The sequence below is a fragment of the Pagrus pagrus genome (genome assembly GCF_965226575.1).
Source record: "Pagrus pagrus genome assembly, chromosome: 22".
Lineage (NCBI taxonomy): Eukaryota > Metazoa > Chordata > Actinopteri > Spariformes > Sparidae > Pagrus > Pagrus pagrus.
In genome coordinates, this window is record NC_140204.1 from 15,053,325 (window position 1) to 15,078,584 (window position 25,260).

A 25,260-nucleotide genomic window follows, 5' to 3' on the forward strand; every position below is an offset into this window, starting at 1 on the left:
GCACCTACAACTACAACTACAGCTGCTCCAACAACAACCACAACAGCTCCAACAACAACGACAGCTGCTCCAACAACGACAACCACAGCTGCCCCGACAACAACAACCACAGCATCTCCAACAACGACAACTACAGCTGCTCCAACAACAACAACCACAGCTGCTCCAACAACAACAACCACAGCTGCTCCGACTACAACAACTACAGCTGCACCGACAACAACCACAACTGCTCCAACCACAACAACCACGGCACCTCCAACAACAACCACAGCTGCTCCAGCAACAACAACAATGACAGCTGCTCCATTAACGATAACCACAGCAGCTCTGACAACAACTACAGCTGCCCCAACAACAATAACCACTGTGTCTCCAACTACAACAACTACAGCTGCCCCAACAACAACAACCACAGCAGCTACAACAACCACAGCTTCTCCAACAACAACAACCACGGCACCTCCAACAACAACTACAGCTGCTCTAACAACAACAACTACAGCTGCTCCAACAACAACCACAGCTGCTCCAGCAACAACAACAACGACAGCTGCACCAACAACGACAACCACAGCAGTTCTGACAACAACAACTACAGCTGCCCCAACAACTACAACCACTGCGTCTCCAACTACAACAACTACAACTGCCCCAACAACAACAACCACAGCAGCTACAACAACAACAACAGCTTCTCCAACCACAGCTGCTCCAACAACAACAACCACGGCACCTCCAACTACAACTACAGCTGCTCCAACAACAACCACAGCAGTTCTGACAACAACAACTACAGCTGCCCCAACAACAACAACCACTGCGTCTCCAACTACAACAACTACAACTGCCCCAACAACAACAACCACAGCAGCTACAACAACCACAGCTTCTCCAACCACAACAACCACAGCTGATCCAACAACAACAACCATGGCACCTCCAACAACAACTACAGCTGCTCCAACAACAACAACGACAGCAGCTCCAACAACAACCACAGCTGCTTCAACGACAGCTGCTCCAACAACGACAACCACAGCTGCCCCGACAACAACAACCACAGCATCTCCAACAGCGACAACTACAGCTGCTCCAACAACAACCACAGCTGCTCCAACAACAACAACCACAGCAGCTCCAACAACAACCACAGCAGCTCCAACAACAACCACAGCTGCTCCAACAACGACAACCACAGCTGCCCCGCCAACAACAACCACAGCATCTCCAACAGTGACAACTACAGCTGCTCCAACAACAACCACCGCTGCTCCAACAACAACAACAACCACAGCTGCTCCGACTGCAACAACTACAGCTGCACCAACAACAACCACAGCTGCTCCTACCACAACAACCACGGCACCTCCAACAACTACAGCTGCTCCAACAACAACCACAGCTGCTCCAACAACGACAGCTGCTCCAACACCGACAACCATAGCTGCCCCGACAACAACAACCACTGCGCCTCCAACTACAACAACTACAACTGCTCAAACAGCAACTACAACTACAGCTGCTCCAACAACAACCACAGCAGCTCCAACAACAACAACTACGACTGCCCCAACAACAACAACCACAGCAGCTACAACAACAACCACAGCAGCTACAACAACAACAACTACAGTTGCTCCAACAACAACCACAGCTGCTCCCACAACAACTACAGCTGCCCCGACAACAACAACCACAGCATCTCCAACAACAACAACCACAGCTGCTCCAACAACAACAACCACAGCTGCTCCGACTACAACAACTACAGCTGCACCAACAACAACCACAGCTGCTCCAACAACAACAACCATGGCACCTCCAACAACAACTACAGCTGCTCCAAAAACAACCACAGCTGCTCCACCAACAACAACAACGACAGCTGCTCCAACAACGACAACCACAGCAGCCCTGACAACAACTACAGCTGCCCCAACAACAATAACCACTGCGTCTCCAACCACAACAACTACAACTGCCCCAACAACAACAACCACAGCAGCTACAACAACCACAGCTTCTCCAACCACAACAACCACAGCTGATCCAACAACAACAACCACGGCACCTCCAACAACTACAGCTGCTCCAACAACAACCACAGCTGCTCCAACAACGACAGCTGCTCCAACACCGACAACCACAGCTGCCCCGACAACAACAACCACTGCGCCTCCAACTACAACAACTACAACTGCTCAAACAGCAACTACAACTACAGCTGCTCCAACAACAACCACAGCAGCTCCAACAACAACAACCACTGCCTCTCCAACTACAACAACTACGACTGCCCCAACAACAACAACCACAGCAGCTACAACAACAACCACAGCAGCTCCAACAACAACAACTACAGTTGCTCCAACAACAACCACAGCTGCTCCCGCAACAACTACAGCTGCCCCGACAACAACAACCACAGCATCTCCAACAACAACCACAGCTGCTCCGACTACAACAACTACAGCTGCACCAACAACAACCACAGCTGCTCCAACAACAACAACCATGGCACCTCCAACAACAACTACAGCTGCTCCAACAACAACCACAGCTGCTCCACCAACAACAACAACGACAGCTGCTCCAACAACGACAACCACAGCAGCCCTGACAACAACTACAGCTGCCCCAACAACAATAACCACTGCGTCTCCAACCACAACAACTACAACTGCCCCAACAACAACAACCACAGCAGCTACAACAACCACAGCTTCTCCAACCACAACAACCACAGTTGATCCAACAACAACAACCACGGCACCTCCAACAACTACAGCTGCTCCAACAACAACCACAGCTGCTCCAACAACGACAGCTGCACCAACACCGACAACCACAGCTGCCCCGACAAGAACAACCACTGCGCCTCCAACTACAACAACTACAACTGCTCAAACAGCAACTACAACTACAGCTGCTCCAACAACAACCACAGCAGCTCCAACAACAACAACCACTGCCTCTCCAACTACAACAACTACGACTGCCCCAACAACAACAACCACAGCAGCTACAACAACAACCACAGCAGCTCCAACAACAACAACTACAGTTGCTCCAACAACAACCACAGCTGCTCCCACAACAACTACAGCTGCCCCGACAACAACAACCACACCATCTCCAACAACAACAACCACAGCTGCTCCAACAACAACAACCACAGCTGCTCCGACTACAACAACCACAGCTGCTCCAACAACAACAACAACCACAGCTGCTCCGACTGCAACAACTACAGCTGCACCAACAACAACCACAGCTGCTCCTCCCACAACAACCACGGCACCTCCAACAACTACAGCTGCTCCAACAACAACCACAGCTGCTCCAACAACGACAGCTGCTCCAACACCGACAACCACAGCTGCCCCGACAACAACAACCACTGCGCCTCCAACTACAACAACTACAACTGCTCAAACAGCAACTACAACTACAGCTGCTCCAACAACAACCACAACAGCTCCAACAACAACAACCACTGCCTCTCCAACTACAACAACTACGACTGCCCCAACAACAACAACCACAGCAGCTACAACAACAACCACAGCAGCTCCAATAACAACAACTACAGTTGCTCCAACAACAACCACAGCTGCTCCCACAACAACTACAGCTGCCCCGACAACAACAACCACAGCATCTCCAACAACAACAACCACAGCTGCTCCCACCACAACTACAGCTGCCCCGACAACAACAACCACAGCATCTCCAACTACAACAACTACAACTGCTCAAACAGCAACTACAACTACAGCTGCTCCAACAACAACCACAGCAGCTCCAACAACAACAACCACTGCCTCTCCAACTACAACAACCACAGCAGCTACAACAACAACCACAGCAGCTCCAACAACAACAACTACAGTTGCTCCAACAACAACCACAGCTGCTCCCACAACAACTACAGCTGCCCCGACAACAACAACCACAGCATCTCCAACAACAACAACCATAGCTGCTCCGACTACAATAACTACAGCTGCACCAACAACAACCACAGCTGCTCCAACAACAACAACCATGGCACCTCCAACAACAACTACAGCTGCTCCAACAACAACCGCAGCTGCTCCACCAACAACAACAACGACAGCTGCTCCAACAACGACAACCACAGCAGCCCTGACAACAACTACAGCTGCCCCAACAACAATAACCACTGCGTCTCCAACCACAACAACTACAGCAGCTCCAACAACAACAACTACAGTTGCTCCAACAACAACCACAGCTGCTCCCACAACAACTACAGCTGCCCCGACAACAACGACCACAGCATCTCCAACAACAACCACAGCTGCTCCAACAACAACAACCATAGCTGCTCCGACTACAACAACTACAGCTGCACCAACAACAACCACAGCTGCTCCAACAACAACAACCATGGCACCTCCAACAACAACTACAGCTGCTCCAACAACAACCGCAGCTGCTCCACCAACAACAACAACGACAGCTGCTCCAACAACGACAACCACAGCAGCCCTGACAACAACTACAGCTGCCCCAACAACAATAACCACTGCGTCTCCAACCACAACAACTACAGCTGCCCCAACAACAACAACCACAGCAGCTACAACAACCACAGCTTCTCCAACCACAACAACCACAGTTGATCCAACAACAACAACCACGGCACCTCCAACAACTACAGCTGCTCCAACAACAACCACAGCTGCTCCAACAACGACAGCTGCTCCAACACCGACAACCACAGCTGCCCCGACAACAACAACCACTGCGCCTCCAACTACAACAACTACAACTGCTCAAACAGCAACTACAACTACAGCTGCTCCAACAACAACCACAGCAGCTCCAACAACAACAACCACTGCCTCTCCAACTACATTAACTACGACTGCCCCAACAACAACAACCACAGCAGCTACAACAACAACCACAGCAGCTCCAACAACAACTACTACAGTTGCTCCAACAACAACCACAGCTGCTCCCACAACAACTACAGCTGCCCCGACAACAACCACAGCATCTACAACAACAACAACCACAGCTGCTCCAACAACAACAACCACAGCTGCTCCGACTACAACAACCACAGCTGCTCCAACAACAACAACAACCACAGCTGCTCCGACTGCAACAACTACAGCTGCACCAACAACAACCACAGCTGCTCCTACCACAACAACCACGGCACCTCCAACAACTACAGCTGCTCCAACAACAACCACAGCTGCTCCAACAACGACAGGTGCTCCAACACCGACAACCACAGCTGCCCCGACAACTACAACCACTGCGCCTCCAACTACAACAACTACAACTGCTCAAACAGCAACTACAACTACAGCTGCTCCAACAACAACCACAGCAGCTCCAACAACAACAACCACTGCCTCTCCAACTACAACAACTACGACTGCCCCAACAACAACAACCACAGCAGCTACAACAACAACCACAGCAGCTCCAACAACAACTACAGTTGCTCCAACAACAACCACAGCTGCTCCCACAACAACTACAGCTGCCCCGACAACAACAACCACAGCATCTCCAACAACAACAATCACAGCTGCTCCAACAACAACAACCACAGCTGCTCCGACTACAACAACTACAGCTGCACCAACAGCAACCACAGCTGCTCCAACAACAACAACCATGGCACCTCCAACAACAACTACAGCTGCTCCAACAACAACCACAGCTGCTCCACCAACAACAACAACAACGATAGCTGCTCCAACAACGACAACCACAGCAGCCCTGACAACAACTACAGCTGCCCCAACAACAATAACCACTGCGTCTCCAACCACAACAACTACAACTGCCCCAACAACAACAACCACAGCAGCTACAACAACAACCACAGCAGCTCCAACAACAACTACAGTTGCTCCAACAACAACCACAGCTGCTCCCACAACAACTACAGCTCCCCCGACAACAACCACAGCATCTCCAACAACAACAACCACAGCTGCTCCAACAACAACAACCACAGCTGCTCCAACAACAACAACAACCACAGCTGCTCCGACTGCAACAACTACAGCTGCACCAACAACAACCACAGCTGCTCCTACCACAACAACCACGGCACCTCCAACAACTACAGCTGCTCCAACAACAACCACAGCTGCTCCAACAACGACAGCTGCTCCAACACCGACAACCACAGCTGCCCCGACAACAACAACCACTGCGCCTCCAACTACAACAACTACAACTGCTCAAACAGCAACTACAACTACAGCTGCTCCAACAACAACCACAGCAGCTCCAACAACAACAACCACTGCCTCTCCAACTACAACAACTACGACTGCCCCAACAACAACAACCACAGCAGCTACAACAACAACCACAGCAGCTCCAACAACAACAACTACAGTTGCTCCAACAACAACCACAGCTGCCCCCACAACAACTACAGCTGCCCCAACAACAACCACAGCTGCTCCAACAACGACAGCTGCTCCAACACCGACAACCACAGCTGCCCCGACAACAACAACCACTGCGCCTCCAACTACAACAACTACAACTGCTCAAACAGCAACTACAACTACAGCTGCTCCAACAACAACCACAGCAGCTCCAACAACAACAACCACTGCCTCTCCAACTACATTAACTACGACTGCCCCAACAACAACAACCACAGCAGCTACAACAACAACCACAGCAGCTCCAACAACAACTACTACAGTTGCTCCAACAACAACCACAGCTGCTCCCACAACAACTACAGCTGCCCCGACAACAACCACAGCATCTACAACAACAACAACCACAGCTGCTCCAACAACAACAACCACAGCTGCTCCGACTACAACAACCACAGCTGCTCCAACAACAACAACAACCACAGCTGCTCCGACTGCAACAACTACAGCTGCACCAACAACAACCACAGCTGCTCCTACCACAACAACCACGGCACCTCCAACAACTACAGCTGCTCCAACAACAACCACAGCTGCTCCAACAACGACAGGTGCTCCAACACCGACAACCACAGCTGCCCCGACAACTACAACCACTGCGCCTCCAACTACAACAACTACAACTGCTCAAACAGCAACTACAACTACAGCTGCTCCAACAACAACCACAGCAGCTCCAACAACAACAACCACTGCCTCTCCAACTACAACAACTACGACTGCCCCAACAACAACAACCACAGCAGCTACAACAACAACCACAGCAGCTCCAACAACAACTACAGTTGCTCCAACAACAACCACAGCTGCTCCCACAACAACTACAGCTGCCCCGACAACAACAACCACAGCATCTCCAACAACAACAATCACAGCTGCTCCAACAACAACAACCACAGCTGCTCCGACTACAACAACTACAGCTGCACCAACAACACCCACAGCAGCTCCAACAACAACAACCACAGCAGCTCCAACAACAACCACAGCTGCTCCAACAACAACAACCACAGCTGCTCCGACTACAACAACTACAGCTGCACCAACAACAACCACAGCTGCTCCAACAACAACAACAGCACCTACAACTACAACTACAGCTGCTCCAACAACAACCACAGCAGCTCCAACAACAACAACCACAGCAGCTCCAACAACAACCACAGCAGCTCCAACAACAACAACCACATCTGCTCCGACTACAACAACTACAGCTGCACCAACAACAACCACAACTGCTCCAACAACAACAACCATGGCACCTCCAACAACAACTACAGCTGCTCCAACAACAACCACAGCTGCTCCACCAACAACAACAACGACAGCTGCTCCAACAACGACAACCACAGCAGCCCTGACAACAACTACAGCTGCCCCAACAACAACAACCACTGCGCCTCCAACTACAACAACTACAACTGCTCAAACAACAACAACAACTACAGCAGTTCCAACAACAACTACAGTTGCTCCAACAACAACCACAGCTGCTCCCACAACAATGACAGCTGATCCAACAACGACAACTACAGCTGCTTCAACAACAACCACAGCTGCTCCAACAACAACAACCACAGCTGCTCCGACTACAACAACTACAGCTGCACCAACAACAACCACAACTGCTCCAACAACAACAACAACCGCGGCACCTCCAACAACTACAGCTGCTCCAACAACAACCACAGCTGCTCCAACAACGACAGCTGCTCCAACAACGACAACCACAGCAGCTCTGACAACAACTACAGCTGCACCAACAACAACCACAGCGGCTCCAACAACAACAACCACCGCACCTTCAACAACGACAACTACAGCTGCTCCAACAACAACCACAGCCGCTCCGACTACAACAACTACAGCTGCACCAACAACAACCACTGCCTCTCCGACTACAACAACTACAGCTGCACCAACAACAACCACTGCCTCTCCAACTACAACAACTACAACTGCCCGAACAACAACAACAACCACAGCAGCTACAACAACAACTACAGCTGCACCAACAACAACCACTGCCTCTCCAACTACAACAACTACAACTGCCCGAACAACAACAACCACAGCAGCTACAACAACAACCACAGCAGCTCCAACAACAACAACTACAGTAGCTCCAACAACAACCACAGCTGCTCCCACAACAACTACAGCTGCCCCGACAACAACCACAACATCTCTAACAACAACAATCACAGCAGCTCCAACAACAACAACTACAGTTGCTCCAACAACAACCACAGCTGCTCCCACAACAACTACAGCTGCCCCGACAACAACCACAACATCTCCAACAACAACAACCACAGCTGCTACACCAACAACAACCACAGCGGCTCGAACAACATCAACCACCGCACCTTCAACAACGACAACTACAGCTGCTCCAACAACAACCACAGCAGCTCCAACAACAACAACCACAGCAGCTCCAACAACAACCACTGCCTCTCCAACTACAACAACTACAACTGCCCGAACAACAACAACCACAGCAGCTACAACAACAACCACAGCTTCTCCAACAACAACAACCACTGCCTCTCCAACTACAACAACTACAACTGCCCCAACAACAACAACAGCAGCTACAACAACAACCACAGCAGCTCAAACAACAACAACTACAGTAGCTCCAACAACAACCACAGCTGCTCCCACAACAACTACAGCTGCCCCGACAACAACCACAACATCTCCAACAACAACAATCACAGCAGCTCCAACAACAACAACTACAGTTGCTCCAACAACAACCACAGCTGCTCCCACAACAACTACAGCTGCCCCGACAACAGCCACAACATCTCCAACAACAACAACCACAGCTGCTCCAACAACAACAACCACAGCTGCTCCGACTTCAACAACTACAGCTGCACCAACAACAACCACAGCTGCTCCAACAACAACAACCACCGCACCTCCAACAACGACAACTACAGCTGCTCCAACAACACCCACAGCAGCTCCAACAACAACAAACACAGCTGCTCCAACAACAACAACCACAGCTGCTCCGACTACAACAACTACAGCTGCACCAACAACAACCACAGCTGCTCCAACAACAACAACAACATCTGCTCCGACTACAATAACTACAGCAGCTCCAACAACAACCACAGCTGCTCCAACAACAACCACAGCAGCTCCAACAACAACAACCACAGCAGCTCCAACAACAACCACAGCTGCTCCAACAACAACAACCACATCTGCTCCGACTACAACAACTACAGCTGCACCAACAACAACCACAGCTGCTCCAACAACAACAACCATGGCACCTCCAACAACAACTACAGCTGCTCCAACAACAACCACAGCTGCTCCACCAACAACAACAACGATAGCTGCTCCAACAACGACAACCACAGCAGTACTGACAACAACTACAGCTGCCCCAACAACAACAACCACTGCGCCTCCAACTACAACAACTACAACTGCTCAAACAACAACAACTACAGCAGTTCCAACTACGACAACCACAGCAGCTCCAACAACAACAACTACAGTTGCTCCAACAACAACAACCATTGCCTCTCCAACTACAACAACTACAACTGCCCGAACAACAACAACCACAGCAGCTACAACAACAACCACAGCTTCTCCAACCACAGCTGCTCCAACAACAACAATCACAGCATCACCAACAACAACAAGCACAGCTGCTCCAACAACAACAACCACAGCTGCTCCGACTTCAACAACTACAGCTGCACCAACAACAACCACAGCTGCTCCAACAACAACAACCGCGGCACCTCCAACAACTACAGCTGCTCCAACAACGACAGCTGCTCCAACAACGACAACCACAGCAGCTCTGACAACAACTACAGCTGCACCAACAACAACAACCACAGCTGCTCCGACTACAACAACTACAGCTGCACCAACAACAACCACAGCTGCTCCAACAACAACAACAACGGCACCTCTAACTACAACTACAGCTGCTCCAACAACAACCACAGCAGCTCCAACAACAACAACCACAGCAGCTCCAACAACAACCACAGCTGCTCCAAGAACAACAACCATGGAACCTCCAACAACAACCACAGCTGCTCCAGCAACAACAACAACGACAGCTGCTCCAACAACGACAACCACAGCAGCTCTGACAATAACAACTACAGCTGCCCCAACAACAATAACCACTGCGTCTCCATCTACAACAACTACAACTGCCCCAACAACAACAACCACAGCAGCTACAACAGCAACCACAGCTTCTCCAACCACAACAACCACAGCTGCTCCAACAACAACAACCACGACACCTCCAACAACTACAGCTGCCCCAACAACGACAGCTGCTCCAACAACGACAACCACAGCAGCTCTGACAGCAACTACAGCTGCCCCAACAACAACCACTGCGTCTCCAACTACAACAACTACAACTGCCCCAACAACAACAACCACAGCTTCTCCAACCACAACAACCACAGCTGCTCCAACAACAACAACCACGGCACCTCCAACAACAACTACAGCTGCTCCAACCGCAACTACAGCTGCTCTGACAACAACCACAGCTGCTCCAACAACAACCACAGCTGCTCCAGCAACAACAACAACGACAGCTGCTCCAACAACGACAACCACTGCACCTCCAACTACAACAAACACAGCAGCTCCAACAACAACGACAGCTGCTCCAACAACGACAACCACAGCAACTCTGACAACAACAACTACAGCTGCCCCAACAACAACCACTGCGTCTCCAACTACAACCACAGCTTCTCCAACCACAACAACCACAGCTGCTCTAACAACAACAACCACGGCACCTCCAACAACAACTACAGCTGCTCCAACAACAACCAGAACTGCTCCAACAACAACAACCACAGCAGCTCCAACAACAACCACAGCTGCTCCAACAACAACAACCACAGCTGCTCCAACTACAACAACTACAGCTGCCCCGACAACAACCACAGCTGCCCCAACAACAACCACAGCATCTCCAACAACGACAACTACAGCTGCTCCAACAACAACCACAGCTGCTCCGACTACAACAACTACAGCTGCAACAACAACAACCACAGCTGTTAGGACAACAACAACGACGGCACCTCCAACAACAACTACAGCTGCTCCAACAACAACCACCGCTGCTCCAGCAACAACAACAACCACAGCAGCTCCAACAACGACAACCACAGCAGCACTGACAACGACAACTACAGCTGCCCCAACAACAACAACCACTGCGTCTCCAACTACAACAACTACAACTGCCCCAACAACAACAACCACAGCAGCTACAACAACAATCACAGCTTCTCCAACCACACAAACCACAGCTGCTCCAACAACAACATCCACGGCACCTCCAACAACTACAGCTGCTCCAACAACAACCACAGCTGCTCCAACAACAACATCCACAGCTGCTCCAACTACAACAACTACAGCTGCACCAACAACAACCACAGTTCCTCCAACAACAACCACAGCTGCTCCGACTACAACAACTACAGCTGCAACAACAACAACCACAGCTGCTAGGACAACAACAACCACAGCACCTCCAACAACAACTACAGCTGCTCCAAGAACAACAACCATGGAACCTCCAACAACAACCACAGCTGCTCCAGCAACAACAACAACGACAGCTGCTCCAACAACGACAACCACAGCAGCTCTGACAATAACAACTACAGCTGCCCCAACAACAATAACCACTGCGTCTCCATCTACAACAACTACAACTGCCCCAACAACAACAACCACAGCAGCTACAACAGCAACCACAGCTTCTCCAACCACAACAACCACAGCTGCTCCAACAACAACCACGACACCTCCAACAACTACAGCTGCCCCAACAACAACGACAGCTGCTCCAACAACGACAACCACAGCAGCTCTGACAGCAACTACAGCTGCCCCAACAACAACCACTGCGTCTCCAACTACAACAACTACAACTGCCCCAACAACAACAACCACAGCTTCTCCAACCACAACAACCACAGCTGCTCCAACAACAACAACCACGGCACCTCCAACAACAACTACAGCTGCTCCAACCACAACTACAGCTGCTCCGACAACAACCACAGCTGCTCCAACAACAACCACAGCTGCTCCAGCAACAACAACAACGACAGCTGCTCCAACAACGACAACCACTGCACCTCCAACTACAACAAACACAGCAGCTCCAACAACAACCACAGCTGCTCCAGCAACAACAACAACGACAGCTGCTCCAACAACGACAACCACAGCAACTCTGACAACAACAACTACAGCTGCCCCAACAACAACCACTGCGTCTCCAACTACAACCACAGCTTCTCCAACCACAACAACCACAGCTGCTCTAACAACAACAACCACGGCACCTCCAACAACAACTACAGCTGCTCCAACAACAACCAGAACTGCTCCAACAACAACAACCACAGCAGCTCCAACAACAACCACAGCTGCTCCAACTACAACAACTACAGCTGCCCCGACAACAACCACAGCTACCCCAACAACAACCACAGCATCTCCAACAACGACAACTACAGCTGCTCCAACAACAACCACAGCTGCTCCGACAACAACAACCACAGCTGCTCCGACTACAACAACTACAGCTGCAACAATAACAACCACAGCTGTTAGGACAACAACAACGACGGCACCTCCAACAACAACAACAGCTGCTCCAACAACAACCACCGCTGCTCCAGCAACAACAACAACCACAGCAGCTCCAACAACGACAACCACAGCAGCACTGACAACGACAACTACAGCTGCCCCAACAACAACAACCACTGCGTCTCCAACTACAACAACTATAACTGCCCCAACAACAACAACCACAGCAGCTACAACAACAATCACAGCTTCTCCAACCACACAAACCACAGCTGCTCCAACAACAACATCCACGGCACCTCCAACAACTACAGCTGCTCCAACAACAACCACAGCTGCTCCAACAACAACAACCACAGCTGCTCCAACTACAACAACTACAGCTGCACCAACAACAACCACAGTTCCTCCAACAACAACCACAGCTGCTCCGACTACAACAACTACAGCTGCAACAACAACAACCACAGCTGCTAGGACAACAACAACCACAGCACCTCCAACAACAACTACAGCTGCTCCAAGAACAACAACCATGGAACCTCCAACAACAACCACAGCTGCTCCAGCAACAACAACAACGACAGCTGCTCCAACAACGACAACCACAGCAGCTCTGACAATAACAACTACATCTGCCCCAACAACAATAACCACTGCGTCTCCATCTACAACAACTACAACTGCCCCAACAACAACAACCACAGCAGCTACAACAGCAACCACAGCTTCTCCAACCACAACAACCACAGCTGCTCCAACAACAACCACGACACCTCCAACAACTACAGCTGCCCCAACAACAACGACAGCTGCTCCAACAACGACAACCACAGCAGCTCTGACAGCAACTACAGCTGCCCCAACAACAACCACTGCGTCTCCAACTACAACAACTACAACTGCCCCAACAACAACAACCACAGCTTCTCCAACCACAACAACCACAGCTGCTCCAACAACAACAACCACGGCACCTCCAACAACAATTACAGCTGCTCCAACCACAACTACAGCTGCTCCGACAACAACCACAGCTGCTCCAACAACAACCACAGCTGCTCCAGCAACAACAACAACGACAGCTGCTCCAACAACGACAACCACTGCACCTCCAACTACAACAAACACAGCAGCTCCAACAACAACCACAGCTGCTCCAGCAACAACAACAACAACAGCTGCTCCAACAACGACAACCACAGCAACTCTGACAACAACAACTACAGCTGCCCCAACAACAACCACTGCGTCTCCAACTACAACCACAGCTTCTCCAACCACAACAACCACAGCTGCTCTAACAACAACAACCACGGCACCTCCAACAACAACTACAGCTGCTCCAACAACAACCAGAACTGCTCCAACAACAACAACCACAGCAGCTCCAACAACAACCACAGCTGCTCCAACAACAACAACCACAGCTGCTCCAACTACAACAACTACAGCTGCCCCGACAACAACCACAGCTGCCCCAACAACAACCACAGCATCTCCAACAACGACAAATACAGCTGCTCCAACAACAACCACAGCTGCTCCGACAACAACAACCACAGCTGCTCCGACTACAACAACTACAGCTGCAACAACAACAACCACAGCTGTTAGGACAACAACAACGACGGCACCTCCAACAACAACTACAGCTGCTCCAACAACAACCACCGCTGCTCCAGCAACAACAACAACCACAGCAGCTCCAACAACGACAACCACAGCAGCACTGACAACGACAACTACAACTGCCCCAACAACAACAACCACTGCGTCTCCAACTACAACAACTACAACTGCCCCAACAACAACAACCACAGCAGCTACAACAACAATCACAGCTTCTCCAACAACAACATCCACGGCACCTCCAACAACTACAGCTGCTCCAACAACAACCACAGCTGCTCCAACAACAACAACCACCGCAGCTCTGACAACAACTACCACAGCAGCTCCAACAACAACCACAGCTGCTCCAACAACAACAACCACAGCTGCTCCAACTACAACAACTACAGCTGCACCAACAACAACCACAGTTGCTCCAACAACAACCACAGCTGCTCCGACTACAACAACTACAGCTGCAACAACAACAACCACAGCTGCTAGGACAACAACAACCACAGCTGCTCCAACAACAACAACCACAGCTGCTCCAACAACAACAACCACAGCTGCTCCAACTACAACAACTACAGCTGCACCAACAACAACCACAGTTGCTCCAACAACAACCACAGCTGCTCCAGCAACAACCACAGCTGCTCCAACAACAACTACAGCTGCCTCGACAACAACCACAGCTGCTGCCACAACAATGACATCTGCTCCAACAACAAGAACTACAGCTGCCCCAACAACAACCACAGCATCTCCAACAACGACAACTGCAGCTGCTCCAACAACAACCACAGCTGCTCCAACAACAACAACCACAGCTGCTCCGACTACAACAACTACAGCTGCACTAACAACAACCACAGCTGCTCCAACAACAACCACCGCACCTCCAACAACAACTACAGCTGCTCCAACAACAACCACAGCTACTCCAACAACAACAACCACAGCAGCTCCAGCAACAACAATGACAGCTGCTCCAACGACAGCCACAGCAGCTCTGACAACAACAACTACAGCTGCACCAACAACAATAACCACTGCGTCTACAACTACAGCAACTACAACTGCCCCAACAACAACAACCACAGCAGCTACAACAACAACAACCACAGCAGCTCCAACAACAACCACAGCTGCTCCAACAACAACAACCACGGCCCCTCCAACAACTATAGCTCCTCCAACAACAACAACTACAGCTGCTCCAACAACAACCACAGCTGCTCCAACAACGACAACCACAGCAGCTCTGACAACAACAACTACAGCTGCCCCAACAACAACAACCACTGCGCCTCCAACTACCACAACTACAACTGCTCAAACAACAACTACAGCAGTTCCAACTACCACAACCACAGCAGCTCCAACAACAACAACCACAGCTGCTCCCACAACAATGACAGCTGCTCGAACAACAACAACTACAGCTGCCCTGATAACAACAACTACAGCATCTCCAACAACAACAACCACAGCTTCTCCAACCACAACAACCACAGCTGCTCCAACAACAACCACGACACCTCCAACAACTACAGCTGCCCCAACAACAACGACAGCTGCTCCAACAACGACAACCACAGCAGCTCTGACAGCAACTACAGCTGCCCCAACAACAACCACTGCGTCTCCAACTACAACAACTACAACTGCCCCAACAACAACAACCACAGCTTCTCCAACCACAACAACCACAGCTGCTCCAACAACAACAACCACGGCACCTCCAACAACAATTACAGCTGCTCCAACCACAACTACAGCTGCTCCGACAACAACCACAGCTGCTCCAACAACAACCACAGCTGCTCCAGCAACAACAACAACGACAGCTGCTCCAACAACGACAACCACTGCACCTCCAACTACAACAAACACAGCAGCTCCAACAACAACCACAGCTGCTCCAGCAACAACAACAACAACAGCTGCTCCAACAACGACAACCACAGCAACTCTGACAACAACAACTACAGCTGCCCCAACAACAACCACTGCGTCTCCAACTACAACCACAGCTTCTCCAACCACAACAACCACAGCTGCTCTAACAACAACAACCACGGCACCTCCAACAACAACTACAGCTGCTCCAACAACAACCAGAACTGCTCCAACAACAACAACCACAGCAGCTCCAACAACAACCACAGCTGCTCCAACAACAACAACCACAGCTGCTCCAACTACAACAACTACAGCTGCCCCGACAACAACCACAGCTGCCCCAACAACAACCACAGCATCTCCAACAACGACAAATACAGCTGCTCCAACAACAACCACAGCTGCTCCGACAACAACAACCACAGCTGCTCCGACTACAACAACTACAGCTGCAACAACAACAACCACAGCTGTTAGGACAACAACAACGACGGCACCTCCAACAACAACTACAGCTGCTCCAACAACAACCACCGCTGCTCCAGCAACAACAACAACCACAGCAGCTCCAACAACGACAACCACAGCAGCACTGACAACGACAACTACAACTGCCCCAACAACAACAACCACTGCGTCTCCAACTACAACAACTACAACTGCCCCAACAACAACAACCACAGCAGCTACAACAACAATCACAGCTTCTCCAACAACAACATCCACGGCACCTCCAACAACTACAGCTGCTCCAACAACAACCACAGCTGCTCCAACAACAACAACCACCGCAGCTCTGACAACAACTACCACAGCAGCTCCAACAACAACCACAGCTGCTCCAACAACAACAACCACAGCTGCTCCAACTACAACAACTACAGCTGCACCAACAACAACCACAGTTGCTCCAACAACAACCACAGCTGCTCCGACTACAACAACTACAGCTGCAACAACAACAACCACAGCTGCTAGGACAACAACAACCACAGCACCTCCAACAACAACTACAGCTGCTCCAACAACAACAACCACAGCTGCTCCAACTACAACAACTACAGCTGCACCAACAACAACCACAGTTGCTCCAACAACAACCACAGCTGCTCCAGCAACAACCACAGCTGCTCCAACAACAACTACAGCTGCCTCGACAACAACCACAGCTGCTGCCACAACAATGACATCTGCTCCAACAACAAGAACTACAGCTGCCCCAACAACAACCACAGCATCTCCAACAACGACAACTGCAGCTGCTCCAACAACAACCACAGCTGCTCCAACAACAACAACCACAGCTGCTCCGACTACAACAGCTACAGCTGCACTAACAACAACCACAGCTGCTCCAACAACAACCACCGCACCTCCAACAACAACTACAGCTGCTCCAACAACAACCACAGCTACTCCAACAACAACAACCACAGCAGCTCCAGCAACAACAATGACAGCTGCTCCAACGACAGCCACAGCAGCTCTGACAACAACAACTACAGCTGCACCAACAACAATAACCACTGCGTCTACAACTACAGCAACTACAACTGCCCCAACAACAACAACCACAGCAGCTACAACAACAACAACCACAGCAGCTCCAACAACAACCACAGCTGCTCCAACAACAACAACCACGGCCCCTCCAACAACTATAGCTCCTCCAACAACAACAACTACAGCTGCTCCAACAACAACCACAGCTGCTCCAACAACGACAACCACAGCAGCTCTGACAACAACAACTACAGCTGCCCCAACAACAACAACCACTGCGCCTCCAACTACCACAACTACAACTGCTCAAACAACAACTACAGCAGTTCCAACTACCACAACCACAGCAGCTCCAACAACAACAACCACAGCTGCTCCCACAACAATGACAGCTGCTCGAACAACAACAACTACAGCTGCCCTGATAACAACAACTACAGCATCTCCAACAACAACAACCACAAATTCTCCAACCACAACAACCACAGCTGCTCCAACAACAACAACCACGGCACCTCCAACAAGTACAGCTGCTCCAACAACAACCACAGCAGCTCCGACAACAACCACAGCTGCTCCTACTACAACTACAGCTGCTCCAACAACAACCACAGCTGCTCCAACAACAACAGTTGCTCCAACGACGACAACCACAGCAGCTCTGACAACAACAACTACAGCTGCCCCAGCAACAACAACTACTGTGCCTCCAACTACAACAACTACAACTGCTCAAACAACAACAACTACAGCAGTTCCAACTACGACAACCACAGCAGCTCCAACAACAACAACTACAGTTGCTCCAACAACAACAGTTGCTCCAACAACAATGACAGCTCCTCCAACAACAACAACTACAGCTCCCCCGACAACAACCACAGCTGCTCCAACAACGACAACCACAGCAGCTCTGACAACAACAACTACAGCTGCCCCAACAACAACAACCACTGCGCCTACAACTACAACAACTTCAACTGCTCAAACAACAACAACAATTACAGCAGTTCCAACTACGACAACCACAGCAGCTCCAACAACAACTACAGTTGCTCCAATAACAACCACAGCTGCTCCCACAACAATGACAGCTGCTCCAACAACAACAACTACAGCTGCCCCGACAACAACAACCACAGCATCTCCAACAACGACAACTACAGCTGCTCCAACATCAACAAACACAGCTGCTCCAACAACAACAACCACAGCTTCTCCGACTACAACAACTACAGCTGCACCAACAACAACCACAGCTGCTCCAACAACAGCAACCACGGCACCTCCAACAACTACAGCTGCTCCAACAATAACCACAGTAGCTCCAACAACGACAACTACAGCTGCTCCAACAACAACCACAGCAGCTCCAACAACGACAACTACAGCTGCTCCAACAACAACCACAGCAGCTCCAACAACAACCACAGATGCTCCTACTACAACGACTACAGCTGCTCCAACAACAACCACAGCAGCTCCAACAACCACAGCTGCTCCAACAACGACAAACACAGCAGCTCCACCAACAACTACAGTTGCTCCAACAACTACAACCACAGCTGCTCCAACAACAACTACAACTGCCCTGACAACAACAACCACAGTAGCTCCAACAACGACAACTACAGCTGCTCCAACAACAACCACAGCAGCTCCAACAACAACCACAGATGCTCCTACTACAACAACTACAGCTGCTCCAACAACAACCACAGCAGCTCCAACAACCACAGCTGCTCCAACAATGACAAACACAGCAGCTCCACCAACAACTACAGTTGCTCCAACAACTACAACCACAGCTGCGACAACAACAACCACAGTAGCTCCAACAACGACAACTACAGCTGCTCCAACAACAGCCACAGCAGCTCCAACAACAACAACCACAGCTGCTCCTGCTACAACAACTACAGCTGCTCCCACAACAACCACAGCTGCTCCAACAACAACAACCACAGCTGCTCCGACTACAACAACTACAGCTGCTCCGACTACAACAACCACAGCTGCTCCAACAATAACCACAGCTGCTCCAGCAACAACAACAACGACAGCTGCTCCAACAACGACAATCACAGCAGCTCTGACAACAACAACTACAGCTGCCCCAACAACAACAATCATTGCGTCTCCAACTACAACAACTACAACTGCCACAACAACAACAACCACAGCAGTAACAACAACAACCACAGATTCTCCAACCACAACAACCACAGCTGCTCCAACAACAACAACCACGGGACCTCCAACAACATCTACAGCTGCTCCAACAACAACAACTACAGCTTCTCCAACAACAACTACAGCTGCCCCGACAACAACAACCACAGTAGCTCCAACAACGACAACTAGAGCTGCTCCAACAACAACCACAGCAGCTCCAACAACAACAACTACAGCTTCTCCAACAACAACCACAGCTGCTCCAACAATGACAGCTGCTCCAACAATGACAGCTGCTCCAACAACGACAACCACAGCAGCTCCACCAACAACTACAGTTGCTCCAACAACTACAACCACAGCTGCTCCAACAACAACAACCACAGCTGCTCCAACAACAACTACAGCTGCCCTGACAACAACCACAGTAGCTCCAACATCGACAACTACAGCTGCTCCAACAACAACCACAGCAGCTCCAACAACAACTACCACAGCTGCTCCGACTACAACAACCACAGCTGCTCCAACAACAACAACCACAGCTGCTCCAACAACAACAACAACGGCACCTCCAACAACAACTACAGCTGCTCCAACAACAACCACAGCTGCTCCAGCAACAACAACAGCTGCTCCAACAACGACAACCACAGCAGCTCCAACAACAACAACTACAGTTATTCCAACAACAACAACCACAGCTGCCCCAACAACAACAACCACAGCTGCTCCAACAACAACCACAGCTGCCCTGACAACAACAACTACAGCTGTTCCAACAACAACAACGACAGCTGCTCCAACTACGACTACAACAACTACAACTGCCCCAACAACAACAACCACAGTGGCTCCAACTACAACAACTATAGCTGCTCCAACAACAACACCTACAGCTGCTCCAACTACAACAACTACAAATGCCCAAACAGCAACAACCACATCAGCTCCAACTACAACTGCCCTAACGACAACAACCACAGCAGCTCCAACAACAACAACTACAGCTGCCCCAACAACAACTACAGCTGACCCAACCACGACAACTACAGCTGCTCCAACAACAACCACAGCTGCTCCAACTACAACAACCACAGCAGCTGCAACAACAACAACTACAGCTGCTCCGACAACAACGTCTACAGCTGCTCCAACAGTATCAACTACAGCTGCAGCAACCACAACACCTGCTGCAACAACCATTGACCCTGTTACTTATGTCATATCAGCAACCTTGCAAAACGAAATCTTTACCACTGACTTGCTTAACTCCACCAGCCCTCGATTCATAGAACTTTCAGGAAAAGCTACAGGTCGTGTGAGTAATTTTAAAGTTATTGCATTTTCAAATGATTTTGTCAGTACTGAGCATAATTATGTGGACAGAATGTTTTAGCTGAAGTACAAGATACTTAATAATCATTAAAAACTTATTTCAGTGAAAACTGCATTTTGTTAAATTCCTTTTGAAGCATATTGTCCTTGATGGCTAATCAAGCTTTTTAATCTTGTTGTCTTTCTGCAGTGTAATCAAATATATCAAGCAAGATTTGGTTCTGACTTTGACCAGTGCATTGTGAGACGATTCAGGTAAAAACATTTTTAACAGTGGATTAAGGCTCTGTATGCATCTTTATGGTCTTAAAATGTGTATCTTCTGATATTGATAGTGTCACCTACATTAGAAATGACACGAAGATAGAATGGTCTCATATCATTATTTGACATTTGTCCTCTTCTGTTTTATGATGCAGGGCTGCTCCAGCTCAACAAACACGAGTGGAAGGAACTGAAGTAGAGTTTTCAGTTGTGTTCAATCGGTCTGTCCCTGTTGCAGCACTCCCAATGAATAGTGATGTTGCTCAAACCTTAGTTGATGCTGCAAATGATTCCAACACCTTCAATGTGACCTTTGGTGCCTCTTCAGTTGCATTAATATGTAAGTAAGCTGTTTAGCCACATAAGTCTATTATACTGGTGCTCAGTGATGACAGTTTGACAGCAAACAAGGATAAAAGAAATGCTTTTGGTTCAGCCACAAGTACTTTTTTAGTTTATAACCTATTCCTTAAAACATTTTTTTACAGCGGGTCCAGTTCCTGCAACTACAATTGCTGCAACGACAACTGCTGCAACTACAATTGCTACAACAACAACTACAGCTGCTCTGACAACAATAACCACAGCTTCCCTAACAACAACAACTACAGCTGTTACAACAGCAACAACCACAGCTGCAGAAACCACAACACCTGCTGCAACAACCATTGACCCTGTTACTTATGTCATATCAGCAACCTTGCAAAACGAAATCTTTACCGATGACTTGCTCAACTCCACCAGCCCTCGATTCATAGAACTCTCAGGAAAAGCTACAGCTCGTGTGAGTAATCTTAAAGTTATTGCATTTTCAATTGATTTTGTCAGCACTGAGCATAATTATGTGGACAGAATGTTTTAGCTGAAATACAAGATACTTAATAATCATTAAAAACGTATTTCAGTGAAAACTGCATTTTGTTAAATTCCTTTTGAAGCATTTTGTGCTTGACGGCTAATCAAGCATTTTAAATCTTGTTGTCTTTCTGCAGTGTAATCAAATATATCAAGCAAGATTTGGTTCTGACTTCGACCAGTGCATTGTGAGACAATTCAGGTAAAAATATTTTTAACAGTGGTTTTAGACTCTGTATGCATCTTTATGGTCTTAAAATTTGTATCTTCTGATATTGATAGTGACACCTACATTACAAATGACACGTAGATAGAATGGTCTCATATCATTATTTGATATTTGTCCTCTTTTGTTTTATGATACAGGGCTGCTCCAGCTCAACAAACACGAGTGGAAGAAACTGAAGTAGAGTTTTCAGTTGTGTTCAATCGGTCTGTCCCTGTTGCAGCACTCCCAATGAATACTGTTGTTGCTCAAACCTTAGTTGATGCTGCAAATGATTCCAACGCCTTCAATGTGACCTTTGGTGCCTCTTCAGTTGCATTAATATGTAAGTAAACTGTTTAGCCATATAAGTGTATCATACTGGTGCTCAGTGATGACAGTTTGGCAGCAAACAAGGATAAAATAAATGCTTTTGGCTCAGGCACAAGTACTTTTTTAGTTTTTAACCTATTCCTTAAAAAATGTTTTTACAGCGGGTCCAGTTCCTGCAACTACAATTGCTGCAACGACAACTGCTGCAACTACAATTGCTGCAACGACAACTGCTGCAACAACAACTGCTGCAACAACAATTGCAGGAACAACAAACAACAACGTGTCCTTCAGATCTGTTAATCCATGCATCTCTTTAATGCTGCTTATATTGGCCCATGTCACACTAATTTAATTAATTATCACCAACAACAATTATTCTATACTGCTGGGATATATATCATAGTACTGTTGTACACACAGTTTGTTAAGCTGTATATAATCAGTTATTTAAAAAGTCTTGAACAGGTTTAAATTTAATTGGATGACCCCCACATCAACCCTGTAACCCATGTACATTGTTATGTACTCTTACTTATTTTGTTGTAAGATTCATTATAATCTTAAGTGTTGTATCATTCCCAACTCGTAAAATAATGACACTTTGAGTTTCCCAACTCGTCAAAAACTGACACCTCGGGATGGTGGCCGATCCGTCCTACAATCCCAAAGCGTCAGTTATTGATGAGTTGGGAATGAGACTCAAAAATCAACAAAAATCAACTTACTGTAAAGCATACTGTAAACGGAACAAATAAAGAAACACATGCAACTCATATAGGACTGTACACCCAAAAATGAACCAATGGTTAAAGTTTTATCAAGGGTCATGGTATACATAATATATATGTCAAGACAATGCACTCTCAATTTTCTTGTTCATGCAAACTGTATTTATTTAATCGTGCATAGCTGTATTCTGTGAGATTTCTTATGCTATTTATAGTTTCTGTCAATAAGGTTAAAATGATCAGAATACAAAATATTTAAAGAACTTAAATTGTCTCTTGTGTGATGTTTTCCAGTCTTTCCAGTGGGTAAAACGAAAGTGAATCAGGGCATGTTTAATGTCAGGAGTTTATGTTTACAGACAATCAAATCCTTGCCTGTGATTTCATATAATTAAAGCCTTAAAATGAGCCGGGCTCAGCTAGGGGTGCAACGACTAGTCGGCGAATAGTCGACTTAAATTAGTCAATGACTAATTTAATAGTCGACTAATCGTTAGTGACGTCATCGTGTGTGTATCCCATGGCATGCAATGCCACGCTAAACAATGTTTCACTGTAGCCAATTGAACTAGCTCTGAGTGAGTAATCTCACTTTTCCCAACTCAATGATACACTGACAGCACATGCGCTCTTGTGACTGGGAACAGGAGCAACATGGAAGAATTACAGCAAGAACTTGGACTTTCAGCAGGAAGGTAAAGGCATACTGGCTGGAAAGGCTTGACCCTCTTAATCTCTACTACATCTAAGTATTTTAACCAGCCTCAGCTCTTTTAGATTAATCTTTATTATATACTGTCAAATAAGTGTAAACATCTGCTTTTATTTTACATCCACGATAACAACATGAGCAACATAGTCTGACCTCTCAGCTCAACTTGCCAGTTCTTAACTCCACCTGGCTCTTTATTCTAGTTCCCTGATTGGTCACATGAGGCATCAGTATACATGTATTACCCAATTCCTTCTATCCATAACAAATGCATTTATTTCTCACCATAACTTCTTATCAGGATATGACAATACTCTTACATGTCCATTCTTACAACAGGTCTACACACTCTGCCTAACCTAGTTACCATCTGGCCTTCAGATGCGTTTCCAATAAGTCCATTAGAGTCACCCTGTCTCTGACAGGAGGCTTGTTTTGTTTCAGTTCCTTTTAACTCGGTGTCTGCTTCCTTAGTGTCTGAGTTCGCTGTTGCTGCTCTTGTTGGTCCAAGTTGAAGGTGTT

The 25,260-nt window shown here is 48.3% G+C and overlaps 1 protein-coding gene across 1 annotated transcript in view; it reads left to right on the plus strand.

The window, feature by feature from the left end:
* LOC311251270 (uncharacterized protein) overlaps positions 1–22,523 on the plus strand; it is a gene marked incomplete at its 5' end in the record, with an annotated part of 34,213 nt that extends 11,690 nt beyond the window's left edge. Inside the window, 4 exons of the mRNA XM_084343647.1 lie at positions 20,490–21,621; positions 21,829–21,893; positions 22,058–22,242; positions 22,391–22,523. Of these exons, the coding sequence (XP_084199773.1) occupies positions 20,490–21,335 (846 nt within the window). The 3' untranslated portion in view covers positions 21,336–21,621; positions 21,829–21,893; positions 22,058–22,242; positions 22,391–22,523. The remainder of the gene's footprint in view (positions 1–20,489; positions 21,622–21,828; positions 21,894–22,057; positions 22,243–22,390) is intronic.
* Positions 22,524–25,260: the final 2,737 nt, after the last annotated feature.